Raw genomic sequence first — 24,269 nt, forward strand, 5'->3', positions numbered from 1 at the left:
AGCAGTGATAAGAAACAGGGAAGTGAGCATGGAAGTGAAAAAGTTACTACATGGCAGTATTGTGATACCAACTCCAACGTATGGAAGTGAAGCTTGGACATTGTTGGAAGGACACAAGTCAAGAGTGAGAGCAGTGGAAATGAGTTATTTAAGAGGAGCCTGTGGAGTCACATGGAGAGACAGGCTGACGAATGAGGATATAAAGGAGCATTGTGGTGTGGATGTGGATGTGATAGGAAGTGTTATGAGGAACACACTGAGGTGGTTTGGCCATGTGGAGAGGATGGAGGGTGAAAGACTGACGAAGAGAGTGTATGTAAGTGAGGTGGAGGGGGGAAGAGGGAGGAGGAGGCCGAGGATGAGATGGAGGGATGGGGTGGAGAGGTATATGAGAGAGGGGGGTGTGAGTTGGGAGCAGGGCAGTGAAATGGCGGGGTACAGGACGACGTGGAGGCGATTTGTTTGTGGCCACCCCAAACGGGATTGAGGCATCTGGCAATAGATAGATAGATAGATAAATATCTATCTATCTGTATCTATATATATATATATATATATTTATTTATTTATGTATCTATCTATCTGTCTATATCTATATATCTATATCTGTCTAGCTATCTGTCTATATACAGTATACTGTATATATCCATCTATATATCTATATCTATCTATCTATCTATACAGTATATATATATATATATATATCTTATCTCTCTGTGTATCTATCTATATCTGTATCTATCTATCTATATCTGTATCTATCTATCTATATACTGTATACATATATATATATATATATATAGTGGTGGCTGAACAGGGAGCTGTAGACAGAGGCATTAATGAACAGTACAGAGCCCTCAAGAACAATTTCTTGAGAGTTACTGATGTAACATGCGGCTGGACAAGAGGACCACCAAGACATAAAGTAACTTGGTGGTGGGATGAGGGTGTAGAAGCTGCAATTAAGGAGAAAAGAAGGCTTTTCCGGGAATGGAAGAAGGGTGGTAGCAAAGAGGAATATTTGGCTGCCAAGCGTAGGGCTAGGAGAGAGGTATACAGGGCAAAGTCTGAGTCACAGAGACAATTACAGTAACCCCTCCAATATCCAGATCAATAGAGCCATCGGTAGGTTCGGATATTGGTTTCGTCCGGATATTGGGCCCCAGCTTATGGACTTGTACTTACGGACCCTAACACAGAGAAACACCTATACAGCTCCCTCCGGACATGCATAGCACCTATTTAACACCCAAATCACACCAATAAGGCACATAAATGACTGAAATAAATGCAATAGAAACATAAAATGTGGGTTTAGAAGTATGTTCATACATTAATAAACATTCTGGTACTTATGGACTCTAACCGAACCTAACCTAACCGAACCTAACCGAACTCTGAAAAACACATTCCTACTGCACATGCATGAGGTAAGTTTAGTATGGAAAGAAGTACAGTATGACACTTTCTGGTAAGTATAGTATGGGAAAAAATACAATATGAAACATTCTGGTAAATATAGTATGGAAAATAGTACAACATGAAACATTCTGGCTACTTACAGCAAGTCCCTGGCCACCTCGATGAATAACCGCCTCCTCTCGGACTCTGACAGTAAGAACGATTTCCTGAAGCACTTGCACTACACTCTTCCTGAAGTCTTGCACTGAACTTAGTCACTAACACACAGAAGTCCGTTCTTTTCACAGTGTTCACTTTAGTCCAAATAATGTTCCATTAAATTTAAGTGTTGCACATTAACTTTTCCCAAGTTTTTTTAAGTTTCCAAAGCCAAAACAAAGAAGGTTAGTTACGTTAAATTTCTTTTCTACTTAGTCTTTTCTCCCAACTTGAAAACCTTAACACAACACACCATTTTTTTCACTGCACAACACTCAAAATTACCGTGTGGTCTAGTGGAGAAGTTCTTGCTGTTTATTCACTGTCAGAGCCCGAGAGTATCACTGGCAGGCGTCCAAGGGGTGCATCAGTGGGTAGTGGTGATGGCGTACCGACTACAGAAGACTCTGAAGACAGCCGCAAACTCACGTTGAGCGGTGACTCCACTGTAGCTGATGTAATGGGCTGTGGCTCGGAGCATGAGGGCCTGTCTTGGGGAGGCAACGGAGTGGAACCAGGGCTTGGCACAGCGGGGGTCACGGGCCTGAAAAAACTGTCAATCGTTGACTGACGCAAGGACCGACGATTCTGGCGATTGATGATGCGCTGCCGGAAAGCACGCACTTCCTCCACGAGTCCCAAGGGCCCCATCTCCCTGTCGCAGTCCGGGTGTTCCAGGTAGTCTAGGACGAACTCTAGATGTTCCCGGAGTGCGCTCAGCTTGGGGATGGCTGGAGTAGTGTCCTGCTGGGCGGAGTCTGCATCATCATCGCCTTCGTCGTCGGAATCTTCAAGTTCGGGACTAACACCAGCAACCGAAGACACGATCTCGATATCAGACAATGTCTGATACCCAGGATTGCCCTCGTCGTTGTCCAACCACTCACGAACATCGTCCACATCAACAACTTCGCCGTGCGTACGTAGCCGTGCATGGAAGTCATCCACGTCAAACCCTAGGAAATCGTACTCCACATCTGTTCCGAGAAGCAGACGAGACCAACCATTTTCAAGAGTTTTCACAGGGACTTCCTTCCATGCACTAGCCCAGTTGTACAGCGCAGACTTGATGTTGTAGCGGCGAAGGTTTTCCAAAGTCCGCTTGCCTCGAGTGTCACGTCCTTCCCTGCGCTCGTCCTCGTCCTCGAGAACCACCATCACCTCGTCCAGGAACTTCCGACGGTACAGGCGCTTTGTTGCCACGATCACTCCTTGGTCCATTGGTTGAATGAGAGCAGTCGTATTAGGTGGCAGAAACATGCACCTAATACGGCCATTCTCAGCAACCAAGTCCTTGTCGCACGGGTGGGCAGGTGCATTGTCGAGGAGAAGGAGAGCCTTTACCTGGTCGCGAGGAATTCCCAGTGTCTTCGTCTGGTAATGTATGACCTCCTTGACGAAGTGATGGTGAAACCAGTCTTTGAAAATCACAGCTGTGAACCATGCTTTCAAAGAATGGTACCATACGACAGGAAGGACATCCATCACCCCACGAAGGCACCGAGGCTGCTTTGCACGGCCAACAATAACGGGCTTAAGCCGGTGCATGCCGTTAGCATTGGCACAACACAAAGCAGATATCCGTTCCTTAGAAAGCTTGCGGCCAGGTACACGCTTCTCCGTCTCATCGGCCAGAGTGTTCGTTGGCACCGAGCGATAGAATAGGCCAGTTTCGTCAGCGTTATAGACTTGACCGAGAGTGAGGCCCTCCCTGTCGATCAAGCCTTTCACCTTGTGCCGAAACTCGTCCACTCCATCCTCGTTAGCGTCCAATGCTTCGCCATGTGCTTTACGGTTAGTAAGGCCATGTCGTAACTTGAACGCGAAGAGCCAACCCTCGGATGCCTTGAAGTCAAGGGCGTCATGAAGCCTTGCAAACTTCTCAGCAGCAGCCTTCAGCTCCGTTCCACGTACCATCACACCAGCTGCACGTTGCTGTCGATACCAAATCAACGTGGAGCGGTCGATCTCTGCATACTTGGGGGTAAACATAACCTTCCTCTCCACGTTGCGTTTGCTTCTCGACGAGAAGTCAGCCGTGTACTGCATGAGCTTGTCTCGGGAACGCTTGATATCGAACAAAGTCGACCGGGCCAGGTTGAACTCGCGGAGAATGCGAGAGGAAGACCAACCCGCATCAACCTTCTCCAATATCTCCCGTTTCTTCTCCAGAGTCAACACCACTCTCTTCCTTTTCTCAGGAGGCGGGGCCATCATCACACACACTAAGAGTAGGGCAGAGAGCAGCAGGAGGCCTTGCAGCAAGTACGGCACCACCACAAAAGCGAGCACGTGGGCAGCCATGGCGAACAGCGCAGGTCTTGTCGCGGTGAGAAACAGGCGGGAAGTGGGGAGGATGCAGCGGCGCTCTATCGGACGTCGGAGGAATGACGAACCAAAACAATGCTCTCACGCGGCGCGCGCGGCAAGTTCAAATTACGGACGGCAAAAAATCGATTTTTTTTTCCAATTTTTTTGGATTTTCGGACCATTTTGGGAATGTTTGATCCCAGGACGATAAGGTTCGGTTAGTGGGGATGTTCGGTTATTGGGCGTCCGGATATTAGAGTGATTACTGCACTTGATAACCTAAATCATGGGGAAAGGAAAAATATATTTAGGGTGGCAGGTCAGGTGAAGAGGGATAATCGGGATATCATAGGTGAGCAGTGTGTGAAGAATGATGAAGGAAGGGTAGTGGTGAACAGTGAAGATATTAAAGATGCATGGAGAGAGCATTATAACCGGTTGTTGAATGAGGAGTTTGACTGGGACAGGGAAGGTTTGGAGCCAGCAGATCCAGTGTCTGGCCCTTGGCCTTTGATTGATACTGCTACTGTGAGTGAGGCAATAGGCAGGATGAGGGTGGGGAAGGCAGCAGGTGTGTCTGGGTTGACTGCTGAAATGTTGAAGGCCTCAGGCGATATAGGGGTGAGTTTAGTCACTGACCTGATAAATAGGATTATTTATGAGTGTGTTGTCCCAGATGATTGGCTGAAGAGTGTAATTGTAAATATGTATAAAGGGAAGGGTGATGACCTGGAAAGAGGAAATTATAGAGGTATAAAGCTTTTAGATCAGATAATGAAGGTAATGGAGGGAGTTTTAGAAGGTATGATTAGAGAAAGAGTGAATATTGATGAGATGCAGCTTGGGTTTATGCCAGGTAGGGGGACCACTGATGCCATATTCATTGTTCGACAGCTTCAGGAAAAATATATTGGTAGGAGAAGGGATCTTTATTTTGTTTTTGTTGATTTGGAAAAGGCCTTTGACAGAGTCCCTAGAGAGGTGGTGAAGTGGGCAATGAGAAAGCTTGGCTTGGTGGAGTGGCTGGTTAGGGTGGTTATGGCCATGTATGTGGGTGCTCACACCCAGGTGAGAGTGAATGGAGATTTGAGTGATGAGTTTTCCGTGAATGTTGGTGTACATCAGGGGTCAGTCTTGAGTCCCATGTTGTTTATCGTGGTACTTGAAGCCCTTTCACGTGACTTTAGAAACGGACTCCCGTGGGAGTTGTATGCTGATGATTTGGTGTTGATTGCAGAGAATGAAAGGGAGGCGGAGGAAAGGTTTAGGAAGTGGAGAGATGGTATGGGGCAAAAGGGTTTAAGGGTAAATGCAGATAAAACAAAAGTGATGATATCTAAGGTTGGTGGCGGTACTGTCAAAGACGAGGGAGAGTGGCCATGTGCAGTTTGCCACAAGGGCGTGGGAAGTAATTCCATCTTGTGTGGTGTGTGTGATAAATGGGTGCATAAGAGATGTAGTGGTATCAGAGGTAGACTGCGAGATAATGCTGATTTTATGTGTACGGCGTGCCGGGGTGAGCAGGTGGAGATCGTCAGACATGAAAGGATTGAACTTGCTAGTGAATCTCTTGAGTGTGTGGAAGAGTTTTGTTATTTGGGAGACATGTTGTGTGCTGGAGGTGGGGCTGGAGCTAGCTCTGTGGCTAGGGTGAGAAGTGGTTGGAAGAAGTTCAGGGAGCTCTTGCCTCTCCTGACATTGAGAGGGCTCTCTCTACGTGCTAAGAGGTCTTTGTATGCAGCATGTGTTAGGAGTGTAATGCTGTATGGCAGTGAGACCTGGGCAGTGAAGGAGGAAGACATTCGCCGGCTCAGACGTACAGAAATGACAATGATTAGGTGGATGTGCAGTGCGTCCCTGCGTCCTAGGCCTGGAGGGGCTGGGTTTACAATGGAAGAGTTGAGAGGTAGGATGGGACTGGAGTGTATTGGTGTTGTGATGAGGAGAGGTAGATTGAGGTGGTTTGGACATGTGGAGAGGATGGGGGATCATAATTGGGTGAGGAAGGTGAGAAGTGTTAATATTGGGGGTGGGGTTATGAGGGGTAGACCGAGAAAGACATGGGACGAGGTCATTAAGTGTGACCTTAGGGTTAAGGGACTGAACAGGGAGGCTGCAATGGATCGTGCAGCGTGGAGAGCCACCATTAGGTGACCAAGGCCGACACATGCAAGCATGTTGGAGCCTTTAAAAATGAAACGAGATATATATATATATATATATATATATATATATATATATATATATATATATATTGATGAGTGAGTTGTTTCTGTTACTATTGTAACATCATAGTTATCTAGATGTGTTGAGAGAATAAGTGAACTGTATATACAGTGCAGGCAGAAAACCTCAGAGAAAAGAAAATATGGAAGTTGACAAAACCAAGGAATTTACAGTGGACGGATAAAGTTTGTAGGGTGTTGCACATGATAATGGTTGACATCCCTTTTTAAAACTTGCAAATTGACAAATTGACCATCGCACAGGTGTATATGAAGCACATTTACAGAGAAAAAGTGTAGTCATATGAGCTGCTGGTTTTGCCTGTGAGGTGGAGCCAGGATGTCAAAGGCTTGAATGATGTTTGGATGACAGTGTGGCCTATTTCACTGGGTTTTCTGTTGACAGGTCTCCTTTGTGCTTTTGTATTTCTTTGTTTCTAGATCCTACGTGAGTCCATCTCTTAGGGAGGGATTAGTTTTTATTTTTTAATTGTGTTCTTTATTGTATTTATTGTATTGGAACTTGTGTCTCAGGTTTCTATATTTTTAGGATGTTCAGAAATCTCTTAATGTGTGCCACACAACTAAGACTATTCTTAAACTTTTTATGATTGTGTGGTAGGAAGACACAGATGTCTGTGTCATTCACTCTTAACACACTCCACCATAATCACAGCATTGGTAATAATATACAGTACAGTACACCCACTGAGGTTCTTTTAGCCCCAACAGCGTTGAGGCTTCTCACCTAAACTGAATGCTGTATAATCTTGTGGCAGTAACCAGAATAATCAGAATGATGCACTGAAGTTGAAGAGTTATGTTTCTAACTCCTACACTTTGGAGCTGTCTCACTTATGCTGAAAATACACTAAAAGACTTTACAAAGATATTGATTATGAAATACCTGTACTAATGTTATAATGTGTAAGTCCATTTTAGGTGTCATCATGGCTTTCCTATCAGGAGAAGATGCATCATTTGTAAATCAGACTTCATTTCCCAGGGTGGTGGTGCTAGTGGCAGTCGAGTGACCCAGGGAACCACCATAGTGCATAATCCCCCTCCATCACTACCGCACATAACACCACAACGCTTCCACCCGCCACCATCTCGTCAGGTGCCACCAAACCGCCCCTTGCCCAGACACCCTGCCTTCTCCACACCATCACAAGTGCAGAGGGGAAGTGCAAGGGGGAGAGGGGGTCAGGGTAGAAGGGTGTTACGGGCTCACATGATGAACAGACAAGGATCTTTTTGATGAACTAAGAAAATGTCTAAGAGGGAGATTTTTCCCTGAACTAGGCAGCAAAATGCCATTGAAACTGAGAGGGAGAAGGACTAGGGTAGACAGATGCTGAGAGTCGACATGATGAATGGATGGGAACTTTTTAATGAACCAAAAGCCACCTAACAGATTGTAGAGTTTCACGTAGACTAGAAACTTCTGAATTCAATAGGGAGCTTCTGAAATACAAATAGAACTTTCATTAGACAAGCTGTTCAAGATACAGTTGTTTACATATTAATTTTTTTATTCTTTTTGTTTTGATGTAGTTGATTGTAAGTTTGATTATCAGTTTTAGTACTTTGAATTTTGCATTGCCTTAAATACTTAGATCCATGACAAATGTAAATTATTGTTGAGTTTATTGCATCATATCTAAGGACAATAATTTTCAACCCATGAGTGACCTTCAGTTCAGTAGTTTTTTTTTTTTTTTTTTTTTTTTTTTTTCCAAATAAACTCATAAGGATTGTCTGAATATGTCCTTCTTAGTAGTCTTTCAACCTCCAGATGATTTTATTCAACCAGGGAGAGATTTTTTGAACTGGAAAGGCTGCATATAGATTAATTAGATTATTCACTCCCTGGGATTCTCTTAAGCTGAACAGAATTACCTTATAGCAATGTGAAAAAAAAAAAAAAAAAGTGACTGTGTTTGGGGTTCAAAACTATGTGATATAAAGCAGTGACACTGTTATTCACCTAACCTTGATTTCCTGTGTTGACATGAGGGAAAACAATTTAAAATATTGATCTTTTACCTGTGGATGTAAAGGAAATGAAAGTCCCACCACCAGGCTACTCATTGTATTGTAAGAGATTTTAACCTGGAATCCAGCTGATGTCCTTTTTTGTTTACTTTTCCTTCTACCAGAGAGTTTTATTCAACTTTACAAAAAACCTCTCCTACTGAAGGAGTGTATTAAGCTGTCTCCAACCCCTTTAATTTAAAAAAAATCTATCTTAAGGTGAATAATATCATAAGATGGAAAATGAAAAAAGAGATCTCCATGCAAATGATGAGGTGAAAGAGAGAGATTGTCCAGGTGCTTGAGAGTGTGACAGTTGATGTATGCGGAATAACTGAAATGAAATGGAGAGGTGAGAGTGTGAGAGAATGGGAGTATGGATGGGGTATATGTGCAGGAGTAGGTGAGAATGAGAGGGCAAATGAGGGAGTATGTATAGTTGTGAGTAAAAGATGGAAGAAGAACATAAGAGAGTATGGATCAGTTGGGTCAAGGATTGTGTGGGTAAGATTGTAAGTTGGAATACAAATGTGGGCGATTGTGTGTGTGTATGTGCCAATGCAAGATCGTGCAATCAGAGTGAGAGAAGAGTTCTGGACAAATGTGGAAGTGTGCATGGAAAAGTTTGGAAGGAATGAGAGAGTGTTTTTGATCGGTGATATGAATGGTAAAGTAGGGAATGTGAAGGTGGATGGAATAGTTGGTGAGTGGGGTGTGCCTGCTGAGATAGATGAGAATGGCAGTGCGTCAGTGGACAATTGTGCTGGGAGGGGGTTGGTGATAGCCAATACCATCTTCAGGCACAAAATGATCCACAGGTATACATGGCGAGTGATGAGAAGGGTGGGTGGTGAACTGAATGAAAGGAAGGCAATGATTGATTATGTGTGTGTTTGGATGAAAGGATGTGAAAATGTGTAATGGATGCAAGAGCTTATAGAGGTTGGGGGAGTGGACTTTCTGACCACTACTTGGTGGTGGCCAGAATCAAGGTCCAATTAGGATGGAGAAATAGAAGCAGGGAAGGACAGGAAGAAGGAGAATTTGTAAGGAGAGTGGAAAGGTTACAAGAGGATGAGAAAAAGGCAGCGTATAAGAGAGAAGTGGAGGAACGATTGGGCAAATATGAATTGGAGCAGATGGGGGACGTGGAAGGTGTGTGCAGGATATTTACAGAAGAAATATGTGCAGCATGTGATGTGGTGTGTGGGATGAAGAGAAGACGAAGGGGTGTGCAAGGAACAGCGTGGTGGAATGAAGAGGTGAGACAGGCTGTGGCACAAAAGAAGAAAGCATACAATGAATGGATGAGAAATAGGTGCGTGGAAGAAGTTGAGAGGGGGAAGAGAGAGTTATATGTAGAAAGAAAGAGAGAGGTGAAAAGATTAGTAAGAGAGAGTAAGAAGAGAGCGGATGAGGAATTTGGAAGGAACTTGAGTGTAAAGTGGAGGGACTGTAAGAAAATGTTCTGGAAAGAGGTGAAAAGAGTAAGACAGGGTGGAAGTGAAGTTAGCAGGGGAGTGAAAGATAAAAATGGTAGATTATTGGGATAGATTAAAAGCATCTACTTGCCCGAGTGCCAGGGGGTTAACTCATCTTCCTGATGCCCACAGTGGGGGCGGAGGGACGTTGGTTACATGATTGTGACAATGTGAGTTAACTTTTACCTGGTCGTGGTGTAGTGGTATGCTGCCTGGCTCTCACCTGAGAGTCCCTGGTTCGATTCCCAGCATATTGGTAATTTATCAGATGGTAGATTATTAGTGGAGAAGGGAGAAAAAGTGAGCAGATGGAGAGAACACTTTAAGGAATTGTTGAACATAGAGGATGGAAGTAATGCGAGTATAAGTGGCTGGGGAATGGGTGGGAGAAAGAGGGAGGTGAGAAGACAGGAAGAAATCAGTGGGATAGAAGTTGTGGAAGCAATGAAGAAAGTTAAATCGGGGAAAGCCCCAGGAATTGATGGAGTGTGTGGTGAAATGCTGAAGCATGGGGGAGAGATAGTAGTAGAATGGATATAGAAGATGTGCAGATTGGCCTGGGAGGAAGGTAGAGTTCTGGAGGATTGGAAGTCAGGTATAATTATTCCCTTGTACAAAGGAAAAGGGGAAAAAAGAAGTGTGTGGTAATCATTGGGGCATCTGTCTTCTTAGTATAATAGGAAAGTGCATGGTAGGATACTTATTGACAGAGTTAGAGAAAGAACAGAGGAATTAGTTGGAGAAGAACAGGGAGGCTTTAGGAAGGGAAAAGGTTGTGTAGATCAGATATTCATTCTTAGATCTTGGTGGAAAAGTTTCTAGAGAAGGGAAAGAAGTTGTATGCAGCTTTCATGGATTTGGAGAAAACATATGACAGGATGGATAGACAAGGATTGTGGAAAATATTAAGAATACATGGAGTAGATGGGAAGTTGTTGAATGCTGTGAAGAGTATGTATGATGGTGCTAAGGCTGCAGTGCGTGTGGATGGTGAACTGAGTGAATTTTTCTCTTTGAAGGTTGGGTTGAAACAGGGATGTGTCATGTCTCCATGGTTGTTCAATCTGTACATGGATGGGGTAATATAAGAGGCACAAGGTAGGGTAGTGAATGTTGAAGTGGCCCTGGTGAGAGAGGGTAGTGTTTGGAAACTCCCTGTATTGTTGTTTGCAGATGATACTGTGTTGTTGAGTGAAGACGAAGGAGAGCTGCAAGGCTTGGTGGATGAGTTTGGAAGAGTGTGTAAGAAACGGAATCTAAAGATGAATGTAGGGAAGAGTAAAGTGATGGTCTTTGAGAGAAGTGAAGTCAGTGAATGTACAGCGAGGCGGGATGGTGAGGAATTGGAAAATGTGAGTACACTTAAGTACTTGGGTAGTGCGATGAGTAAGGATGGAGGTTTGGAGAGTGAAGTGCTTGAAAGGGTACAGCAGGGAAGAAAGGTTGCTGGATCTTTGAAAGCAGTGATAAGAAGTAGGGAAGTGAGCATGGAAGTGAAAAAGTTACTTCATGACAGTATTGTGATACCAACTCTAACGTATGGAAGGGAAGCTTGAACGTTGCTGGAAGGACACAAGTCAAGAGTGAGAGCAGTGGAAATGAGTTACTTAAGAGGAGCCTGTGGAGTCATGGATAGACAGGCTGACAAATGAGGATATAAAGGAGCATTGTGGTGTGGATGTGGATGTGATAGGAAGCGTTAGGAGGAATACACTGAGGTGGTTTGGCCATGTGGAGAGGATGGAGGGTGAAAGACTGACGAAGAGAGTGTATGTGAGTGAGGTGGTGGGGGGAAGAGGGAGGGGGAGGCCGAGGATGAGATGGAGGGATGGGGTGGTGAGTTATATGAGAGAGGGGGGTGTGAGCTGGGAGTGGGGCAATGAAATGGCGGGGGACAGGGCAACGTGGAGGCGATTTGTTTGTGGCCGCCCCGAACGGGATTGAGGCGTCTGGCAATAGATAGATAGATATTCATCTTTTATTTAAAACTGCTGCCGGGTGTTAGTGGATCTATGACATTACAGGAGTTAAATAAGAATGCAAAGTTTTCATTTTCATTCATTCATTGCCAGACGCCATGTATCCCAAACGGGGTGGTCAAGGGCTTAGAGTTGTTTTACAGGGAGGGGCACTAATCCTCCACCAACCCCACTTGACACGTGGTGTTCCCAGGCGGTCACCCATCCAAGTACTAACCAGACCCAACGTTGCTTATGGGGGGGAAATACATGTCAACAACCCTGACACAGACAGTGGGCTGGTACTGTACTTCAATCCCAGACAGATAATCTTTTCATACTGAATAATCTCCATCAACATACCCATATCCCACACCAAGCCCCCAAACAGGAGGGCCTCCCTGCACCTCACCGACGACGACCAGGACCCGGGCAGTGACTCCCCTGCGGGTAGTGTATTGCCCCTTGCAGGCAGGGTGCCCCTAGGGCCCTCTCCTCACGCCCATACGACAGAGTGAACTCCACCCAGGAAACACGGGTAACATAGTGACGCCCCTTGTACCGAGAACAAACCAGGGGAAAGTAACAGTGAACAGTGACCGAGTGAAGACCACTGTAAAGCCAGTGACAGTTACTATTAGTCTATAAGAACTTGATACCCGGCAGAACAGAAAATAGTTTAAACCCTCAGCAAGAGAACTTATAGTAATTGTGTAAGTCCCCAGGTAACAGAACTTTCAGTAACTGTGAACGCAGACTGGGGTGCGCGGGCGAGTCAAAAGTCTGTGTCTAAGTGCCGCCGCGACTAAGTAACTACATCAATGGGGTGCTTTCAAAGCTAGTATTCCGCTAGATGGCTCTACTGTTGCAGTAAACACATTCCCCGCGCTATTTAAAAAGCATATTTTTCTTTGTTAAATATCTATACTGTTGTGTGAAAATGTGAATCCGCACCCTGTCTTATTTATAGTAGCAATTCCCCCAAGGACTCTTAATCTTGTTTATTCCCCTTGCTTCCAACTAAATATATATTCTGCCTAAAGATGAAATACGGGTATCAATACATTAAGTTCATGACATTAGTGTACATGCATTATACCGTGTGTTAAGTGTAACTGTGCATTGTGGTGTCAAAGGCTAACTCTGTGTCCCTGTCTCCTGTATATCAAATATCACTCTGTGTTGTATTGTAACGGTGTAGAATTAAGGCAATAGATGTGTTAAGGTATACTGCCTGGTTTTTATGTCCTGTTCCTTTGTGGGTGCTTTACTTCCGGTCCGGAAAGAGGACCCCGCTCAGTCGCTAGTGCTTTTAGGACGAGAAGTCGACCTAAAAACACTCAGCATAACAAAAAGGACTCGGAAAGTACGCAGACATCGGCCTCAATATCCTTCAATGACATCCTGAGCAAACACAGCCTTACCTGGTAAAGCACAGCTAGGGCGTTGACAGGGGCAGGGTGACTCAATGGTAAAGAGTCGGACTAGTGGGGTCTTGAGTTCGAGCCACGCCCGGTATCTGCCGTGCCGGGAGGGGTAGCGCCCTCCTGTCACCTAGCAGGGGTATATGATCTAGTATGGTCTAGCTCGGGGGAACATTTCCCTTCCCAAGACGTTGACTGCTGGCCTGGGAAGCCGCCATTACCCGCAGCACCTGTTATAACGACTGCTCCGTAATAAAACGTTGGACAGTGGGGTGGGGGGAACACCATAGAAGTAAGAGCACCCGTTTAAAAAAAAAATAGTGCGTTTTAGCTCAGCCCTGGCAACAATGAGTCTGCTGGCACCAGATGACACCCTCTCCTTATATTTAGATGAGGATATACCTTATATGTTCATATATTTGTAAGGAAGTAATATTCTGAACTCACCACAGGGATGAAGGGGACCAGGAACCAAAGAGCAAACGCACTTTGTCATATATATATATATATATATATATATATATATATATATATATATATATATATAGGGTGAATGGGTAGAAGGATACCCAAAGGGCTGACCTACTGCTAATGAGAATAACAGGCCAAAGGTCATAGTTACAAGGGTAGTTCAAAGTTTGACCTTACAAGATTACAAATGTACGCAATTAAATAATCTCAAGAATTGTGCTTCCGTGCTTACACCCTGCCTAGGTAGGCTCTCTCGCCTTTGTCAACTTACATTTTGCTCTCATTCAGCATGCCCCAAAGAAGGGTGACCATTCCCATCCCTCTAACCATCGCTTTAACATCCTGTGTTTCGTTTTCGAGTCTATTCTTAACAAAAAATAATTAAATAAATAAAGCATCTTTCCAATCACAACCTTCTTTCTGATCGTCAGTATGGGCTCCGTCAGGAAAGCTCCACTGGCGATCTTCTCTGTCTTCAGACTCCTGGCCATCCTCCTTTCGGATCTTTGGCGAAAGCTTTGCCATTGCACTTGATATTGCAAAGGCTTTCGATCGAGTCTGGCATAAATCTTTAATTTCCAAACTGCCCTCTTACGGTTTCTATCCTTCTATCTGTGCCCTCATCTATAGCGTCCTTTCTGGTCGTTCTAATATTGCTGTTGTAGACAGCCACCGTTTTTCTCCTAGTGGTGTTCCTCAGGGCTCTGTCCTATCACCAAATCTTCCTTTTATTCCTCAATGACCTTCTAAGCTGTACATCTAACCCTATTCACTCGCACGCTGATGCACCCTTCACCTTTCCATTCGCTTCACGCAACGTCCATCTTAGCAGGGACGAGGCTGGCACCTAACGTTTGACTTGCTCATATCTCATATTAGGGTAAGAATAATCTTTTTGGTTTTAATGCATTATAAACTCATTTCTTACATTTATAAACCCGGCAAAATCTTTCTCAGCAGCCCCCTCTAACTTATAGCAATATCCAGCTCAACCCTGCATCATCCTTAAACATTTCTAGGGTTTCATTCTCTCGGGATTATCTTGAAAAGAACATATTTCTCTTGTAAAATCTGCTTCCAAGACATTGGATGTGCTAACCGACTCCGTGCTTTCATTACCCACAGTTGTTGACATTATACACAGGTTTTATTCGCCCCCGTGCATACAACTCTCATGTGTGGGGAGGCTCCCCACATACAGCTCTTCTCAACAAGGTGGAGTCCAGTTAACTCTTCTCTTACTGGCACCCTTCTACAGCATCTCTTCGCCGCTCTGTGGTGTCTTCTATCGCTACTTCAGTGGTCACTGATAACTACTTGCATCCCTCCATCATTACGGCAGGCGCGCAGCACCCGCCTAGCCTCAAACTCATCTCTTTTCTGTCCAACTCTCCAATGCAAGAGTTAACCTTCATGTATGCAGCAAGTCAACTCTGGAACAGTCTTCTGTGACCCCCAGTTTTTTAAACGCAATGTGTCCAGGCATCTCGAAATGAACGGATCTTGAATCTGGCCCTATATTATCTTGTTTTCATCTCTTCTTGGAGGGAACAACTTGCGGGCTCTTAGCCTATGGTTCCATAATTAGTATTTACACACCTTGGTTCCATGGAGCTTCAAAAACACCGCGCAAATCCTGATAATTTTATATTGGAAAATTAATTCGGCTAATTACCAAGATATTGGTAAATAGGTTAAAGAATGCTTGTCAATTGATTTATTTGCATTTTAAATACATATTTATGCAAAATAGAAGTGTGTCGAGACGAGTTGGCGATCGAAAGGAAACTTTAACATGTTTTCGCTGTGAATCCTGGTTTTATCTTATTAATAAAATTATTTTTTGACCAAATTTCAGCTAATTAGATGTGTACGAACCTATATGATGAAAAAAATTATCATATTTTCTAATTAAAAGTGCCGATTTGGTAAATGACTGCCGGTTCGGTAACTTTGTCGGCTCGTCGCACCACCGCAGGGTTGCCAGGTGCGCGCGTTTCGCGCCAGATTGGGCGACTTTGGAAGATGATTTGCGCTTAAATTTGAACGGCTGCGCGTTGCGCTTTTTTGGGCGCTTTTTGAAATGACTGAGAGAGTATTGGGCGATTTTGTGTTATGGATACGATGTTCATCAAAATAAGAAAAAAAGTAAGAAGACACAACGTATGCCTGATGTACTAATACTTGTATGACTCAGTACTCCTTGCCCTGCCACTCCCCAAACGCATTGTGAAGCCCCAGCCAATTAGCATCTCTACCTGACCTGCCTTTCCATGACCCCAAGTGTGTGTGTGTGTGTGTGTGTGTGTGTGTGTGTTAGTGTGTTAGCCTTTTGTTTTAATCCTGAATCCTCAAGACTCAAGGCTACGTCTTTCTAGTGAGTGTAAATTTAGTCTTCTTAGTCTCTCTTCATATGAAAATTTCTGAATATCAATGTATAATTTTTGTCATTCTTCACTGTGTATTTTCGAACGAATATAAGTCCATCCCTATACGTTGCTACTACAGCGCTAATGTCCATCACTTATGTGTTGTACAATTAGCACGAGTCATAATGACCACCCTGTTCTTCCCCTACATCTACCTCTTTGTCTGAACGCCTCACACCCTTTACCAAGCCTGCCCATCCAACCCTGATCCCATAATTACTGACGACGCAAAGCTCTCCCTCTGCCCCTCCATGCCTTCTGTATTATCCTTCTCTCTCTCTCTCTCATCCAGATTACTGTCTCCACTCATCCTGTTATCCCCCTACCCCTCCCCGGAGAGCAATTACCACCTCCTTGTAAATGTTTCACAGGCGCAGCCGTCTGACCCTCTCTCACCTGATCCCACTCCTCTGGTCTGACTTTTCGACCGCCACCTACTACAACTACTACTACAACTACCAACACACACACACACACACACACACACACACACACACTACGGGTTAATAATAGAGAAGAATGACAATAACTGGCTCTCACCACTCCCAAGACTGATGAAAGTGTGTGTGTGTGTGTGTGTGTGTGTGTCATTTGCTGTCTGCGCTTTTTGGGCGCGTTTTCGGGATGGATTGGGCGCCAACAGCACCCACCGACCTGGCAACACTGCACCACCGATCAGAAGACAGGACACCGCCAAGTTAGGAAGTGTGCCTCAGATATTTATTGTGTTTTATAGGCTTCAGGCTGTTGACACTTTCCAGTTTTGATGTGTAATTGATATTGTGGTGGTGTTTTATTATTTTTACTTGTTATGATTGGCAGACAGGTGAAACTGGTTGAATAAGTAGCCGCTTGACTGTTTTCGTATACTCCAGGGGCAAGAAAATAACATCTTTATCATCATCCAGTTTTATAATAATGTTCACACGGGACAGAAAGAACTTGAATCAATACACTGATGAGAGTCTGGTTTATTTGGAGACAAGCATGTGAAAAACAATGCCAAAATTTAATTACCTAACCCTTTCCTTGATATTAGGGGAGAAAATACGACCCATTTGATTATTAAACGTGACCAACCCACTGCAAACGTCCCCCATATCTTTACCTATTCCCTGAGAGGAGGATGGTGGACCTGCTGGAAAGGGGCAGCATCAGACTGCAGTCCACTGGGGTTGCATTCATATGAAACTGAGACCACAAGAACAACAATTTCACACTGATTTTTATTCCCAGGGTGTGGTGATGAGGGCTGCGGTGCGTGTGGCGAATGTGGCAGCGAGAGTGGCAAGGATGAGTGAGCGAAACATCTCCACGTCCAGCTATGGCATGGTTAAGGCTATAGAAGACCTTGAGAAGAACCCTTACTTTGAAAAATATGCGGCAAAAATTGCAAAGTTTCAAAAGTGAGAGAGAGAGCAATTTGTTTTGTGGACTAGATATAGATTTAAAATTGATGGATTTTGTGTTAATGGTTCCTAATTTTTTCTCTGCCACGGCTCTCTCCTATGTTGATTAAAATACAGGAGACGCATGCTCTGATTGACTACTGTTCGTTAAAGCCGATACCTTGTTATATCTGAGGCTCCCCCTCCCCCCTGAGAATGGATTTTGGTAAAATTATCGTTTCAACCCCTAACAGAATTACGAGTTTTTCATCCATTTTGTCGGTATTTTAGACAGTTCTAAGACACTTTTTTTGTGATATTTTTGTTGCAGATTATTTTTATTGTACTCTTGAAGATAACCTAACCTAACCTAATCTTCAGGAGGAAAATAAAAATTGTTTGCAACGAACATGTCATAGAAGAAAAGTGTCGTAGAATTTTCTAACATACCAAAAAAATGGATCAAAAACTCGTAATTCCGTTAGGGGTTGAAACGATAATAGAACCTGGATTTCAAGGGCATGTGTGAAAATAGGCCGTGGTTAGGAGTACTGCAGCTGCCACTAAATTCTAGCTGCTGTAATCCTAACCACTTCGTTTTTGCGGCAGCCGTAACCTAACCTAACCCATATCCACCCTAACTGAACCACCAAACATAACTTCTAAATTCTAGTGCTTTAAGCAGAATTGTAGCAGTATTAAGCTAACCTAACAACCTAATATAACCTACGGTAACCTAATCTATTTTTAACCCAGCTGAACCACCAACCATAACCACTAAATTCTACACTTTGATCTTAGTTAAAAGGTTAAGCAACACATCACAAACATTAAAAATAAAATAACACCAAGACTCTATGCCTTGAGGTCACTTGCCCATACAACATTCGGACACAACAAAGAAACCACCAACACAGTATACACACAATACATACGTTCAGTGATGAATTATGCAAGCCCTGCCTGGGCTCCTAACCTCACTAAAACACACTACAACACTCTACAGACCATACAGAACAAGGCTGCACAGCTACTACACCCACAGACCACCTACATCAAGAAACCAAAGTCCTCAAAGTCAAGGATCACCTAGACATGAGAGGCACCCAGTTTCTTGCTGCAGCCTCCACAAACCCACAACATCCACTATATTACATGGCAGCACATCCACCCACACCAAGGAACATCAAAACAAAACCCAGCACACGATATCATACACAAAAAAATGTTATCTCTTCCCCCTCGCCCACCTCAGACCAGCTTCCAGAAGTATATCCACACTCAGATCACTCGCCGCTCCATTCAGTCACTTAAAGGCAACACACAGCTGCATGCACGGCCTCCTGACATCCACCCTTCTGAATCCTATCTCCCTCATGAGGACAGGGTCCACCTGGCCAGACTGAGATGTGGGCACCATCCAGCCCTCTTAAGCTACCAGAAGAGGCTAGGTGACTTCGTCGCTGATGCCTGTCCAGGATGCAACACAGCACCCCATACAATTAAGCACATTATGGAAGACTGCATCGCACACAATCACCTACGCCAACAACACAACATAAACTCTTTGAGAGCTCTGTGGGAAAGCCCGGTCTCGGCCATGGCCTTCCTAAGGGACTTGGGGCTGTTCGACCAGACTGCCTAGGGAACAACTACTACTACTACTGCCACTAAATTCTAGCAGCTGTAATCCTAACCACATCCTTGAAAATAAGTATTATAGCATATTCTACTACTAGAAATGTAAACTATTGTATACCCATTTTACACTAACTTGGTCCATAACTTCACCCTTTTGCAGCTTATTTCACATCAATGTCATAGCATTTTATGATTAGTATAGTATTACAATACTATAGTCTCTTATTACAGTTCAGCAGTCACGATGGGGAGAGGGCAGTTTTAGGCCAGGCTAGAGTAGAAAGGGTAGGAAACAAATGTATTGTGACCCATTGCACCCCATTTTATGAACACTGAATGGACGACACTTGTAATCTGGTGTATGGATTATTTTTTATTCACTTGTTTTTCCTTCCTCTGTTCTTCATCTGTAAAAAAAAAATTGATCATTATAGTTGAAAGTTTGGTGGGCTTTAAATCCAATACCTGCTTTGTTGAGGTTTGGTATAGCAAGGGTTTACTGTTATGCTGTTGTTTCCGATAGCCACTGAAGAGCACAGTACAGTGCCCTCGCACAGTGAACGAGTTTATGGGCAGCAGACGAGCTCGTTCACTGCGGATTCATTCATTGTGAACAACATATCTTGAGGGAAAAATAGCATATGGGCGGCACTGCTTCTTCAAAGTCCACACTTTGAACCATAGAGATGTACTAAAGGGCACATTTCAAACACATACAGTACAGATATATAAAATAGAAAACACATGCTTTTTTACCTGAAGTGGAGCAGATGGCAGTCCTGATTGGCTTGAATACAGGTGGTTCCGAGGAAGGGAGATACATTTAGGGTGACCCCTCCACATCACCTTCCACTCCCTTGTTCCCATCACCAGTCCTGCCCTCATCACTTGACTGAACCACTTCCCCACGTGTCTCTACCTCATTCACCTCTCTCATAAAACCTTCAAAGTCCAAAGATGACACCGCTGACATCACATCAACATTGTCTTCCCCAGGAAGTGTAGCAGACGATGTAGAGGCAACTGGCTACTGTTGTTCTTGAATTTGGTAGTAGCATGTGATGAGTGTTTGTTTTCTTACGTTGACTTCCGTATTGTGCCTTTCGATGTAATAATGAAGAGTGGTTTCTTCCCCACGGAGCACTTCCTGTTTCCTAAGGTAGCTCGTTTCATTTGCCTTGACCCTTATTCTCAGAACATCCACTGCCGCTAGAATTTTACTGGTCATTGACATAGGCAAATCTTTGTACTCCAATGGAATTTGCTCAGCAGGTTGCCCAGTCATGGCCTCTTGTGCAGCGTTTACTAGCAGGGAGGGGTTGTTCAATATGGAAGACGGTGGTTATGGCCTAGTTTTTTCCCCAATTTCGTTCACTTGGGGTTCAAATCGTTCATTATGGTTTTTTGGATCTGATTACCCCCTGTGCGAATCCTTTACTTTGAATTCATTTACTGTGCGAGTGCACTGTAGCACATGACGTAACTGATATATACCTGTGTGTCTAGGAGGTTTACTGAAAGCCAAATTCTGCATGATAAACTGCTTTGTGCAGCATCTATCTACCTCTCTATTGCTAGATACCTTCATCCTGTAAGGGGTGGCCACAAACAAATCACCTCCATGTTGCTCAGTCCCCTGCCATATTGCCAACCTCCCCTGAGCATAATTGTGTTAAATGTTATAGAGCTATACTGAATTATTTTGTTCTGATGGAGGCTGAACGGATTAACATCTGTTTAATAGCACATGACCTGATTTCTGCAAAAAGGACTGTACTTAGGGTTATTGAAAGTTCTAGCTATCTATCTATAGCCAGATACCATAATCCCATAAGGGGTGGCTGCATGTCTTTGAGTTAGCTAATTATAATATTATATCCCTCAGCCTATCTTTGTAGAATGCTGTATTGCAGTGGTACTAGTTTTGGCAATTTGGCTGTTAAGAATTTTCCATTAAAAAAAGCTAGACCTGCTCAGTATATGAAGAAGTGTTGTAAAGCCTTGATGTATAGTATTTTATTGCATATACCATTATGGCACATTACAGTACAGTGTTAGTCTGTACAGTAGTTTTGGTGTAAGGTTTTTTTTTGCTAGACACCATCTATCTATAGCCAGACACCATAATTCTGTAAGGAGTGACTGTTTGTCTTTGAGTTAGTTGTTTAATGGGGAGGGGCACTAACCCTCTGCCAACCCACTTGCTGACACAGGGAACACCCATGTGTTGGTTATATGGTTACCACCCAGCATTGTAAATGGCTTCCTGGTGAGAATGATAAAGGTGAAGTAATTGTTAGATGCTGAAAACTCAAAATGGCAAGGTCAAAATTGGAAAGTGCAACCTGGAACACACGTAAACTTCAGATCTGGGAGAGTTTAGGGTTGTATTGTGAGTGGCATTGTAGGGTTTGTAGCATGATTTTCTTAGTGAGATATTTTGCCTCTTACTCCTTGATTTTTCCTCTGATGTTATATATGTATTTTGGTACCAACATAATTTGCATATTCAGCATAGAAAAGGGTATTGAGATGTAATGTACAGAATAAATCACCAAGGAAAGTGTGCTCGGAAATTTCCAAAGCCACTTAGAATACGAGTGAAAGAGAGTTGGCCCATTTCACCAGGCATGCTTTTGATCAGTTCACCATCTAAGTGTTTTCTCCTTCCTATCTTTTTTTTTTTTACCCCATCCTTAGGTGGGAAAAGGAGGTCAGGATGATGATGATAATTGATGATGGTGATGAGATTGTGTTGATGGCAATGATGATGGTGAGTGATGATAATGATTGATGATGATGATGGTGATTGATGATAATGATTGATGATGATGATGAGGTTGTGTTGATGGTGATTGATGATGATGATGAGATTGTGATAATGGTGATGATGATGGTGATTGATGATAATGATGAAGATGGTTTATTTCTCTGTCAGGGAATCCCCGGAGGAGTTTCTGGAGAGGTTTAAGAATGGAAAAGAGTTGAAGGAGAGTCAGGCTGGTGGGCATGGATTCTCAAAGGTGGCAGACAAACCCAAGGACTCAGCACAGAAACCAGCATTTGGGTACACTCCACAGAAGGTACACCAAAAAATTCTACGGTATATTGGGAGTGAGTTACTAGCTGTTAAGAATACTGATATTGACGTATGGATAGAGAATTTGGAGTAGGTTATTAAATGGTAAGAAATTTTGGTTCTAATGTATTTGTAAGCCATATATAACATGCAGTAGGATATTTATAGAGAGATGAAGCTTACTGCAGTACATACTCTTTTCCAGATAAAATATATTACTTTGCCAGTGTTCTGGGATAATGCATAAATGTGTTCCATATTGAATGTGACACACACACACACACACACACACACACACATTGTACAGTATTTCAGTACAATAATCAGCTTACTGCAATGTTCAATGTTATAATATTTTTTGGTCATCTACAGTTCATTTACACCAACCTGGCTGGGATATATGGACCCATACAGCTTATTTCGGATACCTCAGTGACAGAATAAAACAGTACTGTGGTTGCACATCTCTTCCATAGCTTTTCATTCTGATTTGCACCATATTCATGTGTTACATCTCTTGTTCTACCTTAGCATTGAGGGTAATATCTCAGTTTAATGCCTACTTAATGTGAACAGAGTATAGTTGATTAGAGGACAATAATACCTTGCACTGTTAAGAAGACTAGTGGTATGTATTGTATTTGTATTTATTATTCCATTCTTTATTCCTTGGTCTTTATTTATGCAGAAACTGGAGAGCATCATGAAGACTGACCTTCTCTCAGGCAAAACCAATGAAGAAGTGGCCTATGTGAGTTCATATACCGTTTTTTTTTTATAAATCTCCACCATCTTGCTTTCATTATTCAGTATTGAGTAAAAATTCTGCAGCTGATATCAGAAAAGGGTTTATATAAATGAACGAGAAGCTAATTACCATTTAGCTATATTTTATTGTGACTCAGGAACCCATTTACTGTGTTGGTTGGTAACTGTATAACTAACAAAAAGATGCCTTGTGGTTTATTGATTAAGGCAGTCCAGCCACTGAGGGGTGGTTTATGTTACTTGTTCACATAACCTAGCCCAGGGAAGAGACCTATCCTCCTTACCTTATATGTCTGGATTAAGTAGCCTTGCCCTGAGCCTCTGCCCTCTTGATGATGGTTGATGGAAGTAGTCAGAGATAATAACATGGATAATAGAGGCTTGAATTTAGTATGGTCAAGGAGGTGTGGATGATGATGATGGAGATATCTTGTTTGTCATGTATTGATCCTCGGTGCTTTGACAGTTCTTATACAGTGCAGTGCAGGGGTATTCTAATTACATAAATCCTATAATTCAGTCAGTAATTAATAATGAAGGGGCTTGAAATCCATAAATTTTTCAAGATTCACTCCCCCTTCTCCCTTTATTTAGCAGTTCATCTTGCCCTGCCTGAATGGTGTACCCAAAGCAAAGTACTTTGGTGTTGTGGAGATGGACTGGATTTCTAGGACACTGTTAATATGCAGTAATTTCAGAGAAGTAGAGGAGAGGAAGTACCTCACATGTACAGGCACTTCTCCTTGTTGGAGAGGGATGCCTTGATGTGGTGGCACTGATATAATGGAGTGGACCCTCCGCCCAGCTTTACAAATATCCCCCAGCTTCCTCCTTATCTCCCAAAAGGAGGAGGATATATATACTGCAGGATGAGGGCAACTTCAGCTTGTAGTCCACATTTCAGATGAATCTGGGGCTATAACTACTGCTGCTACGGGCAGTGGTCATTATAAATCATGGAGGTGTTCGAAAATATCACAACTTTTCATACAGATGGTACTGCAAGTTGGGGAACTGACAAGATTATAGGTACCAAGGGAAATTGAATAGTGTATTCTGATTTTGTATAATTTACTGTGTATTTGATAGAAACAGAACACTAAAAAGGCAGCTTATAGCAAGGAGTTATTGTAATAACAGTGTGCTGTAAAAGGTACTGCCCTCAAGTGACAACACTGAGGTACAAGCCAAATGATTTCATGAATTCTGGACACTGTTTATTATGCTGGGTGGTAATCACATGACCAGTAAGTGGATGCCTGATGGTCTAGTAAGTTGAAGTACAGTATACCAAACATGATGTGGCCCATAATGGTTCAAGTCTTAGGGATGAGTGGAGTTTATTGTTTACATGATGCTGTGCAGGGGCAAGGAAATGGTCCAACTGCCTTAATGTTTGAACTGAATAGCCTAGCCTTGGGTCCCTACACTATTGATG

General features: G+C 43.2%; 2 protein-coding genes across 4 annotated transcripts in view; both read left to right on the forward strand.

Moving 5' to 3' along the window:
- Positions 1-12,440, forward strand: part of LOC145395868 (uncharacterized) — a 30,301-nt gene extending 17,861 nt beyond the window's left edge. The window contains exon 12 of the mRNA XM_080269392.1: positions 12,357-12,440. Coding sequence (XP_080125518.1) covers positions 12,357-12,440 — 84 coding nt within the window. The remainder of the gene's footprint in view (positions 1-12,356) is intronic.
- A 4,755-nt stretch (positions 12,441-17,195) lies between these two features.
- LOC145395737 (ATP synthase mitochondrial F1 complex assembly factor 1) overlaps positions 17,196-24,269 on the forward strand; it is a 47,114-nt gene continuing 40,040 nt past the window's right edge. For all 3 annotated transcript variants that reach the window (XR_013896665.1, XM_080269273.1, XM_080269272.1), the window contains exons 1-3: positions 17,196-17,361; positions 21,923-22,067; positions 22,752-22,814. Coding sequence is in view for 2 of the 3 variants with exons in the window: in XM_080269273.1 (XP_080125399.1) it covers positions 17,201-17,361; positions 21,923-22,067; positions 22,752-22,814 (369 nt within the window). In the remaining variant the exon portion in view is untranslated. The remainder of the gene's footprint in view (positions 17,362-21,922; positions 22,068-22,751; positions 22,815-24,269) is intronic.

This window comes from Coenobita brevimanus, chromosome 33 (genome assembly GCF_032717465.1).
Source record: "Coenobita brevimanus isolate Jiangsu-jjx chromosome 33, ASM3271746v2, whole genome shotgun sequence".
Lineage (NCBI taxonomy): Eukaryota > Metazoa > Arthropoda > Malacostraca > Decapoda > Coenobitidae > Coenobita > Coenobita brevimanus.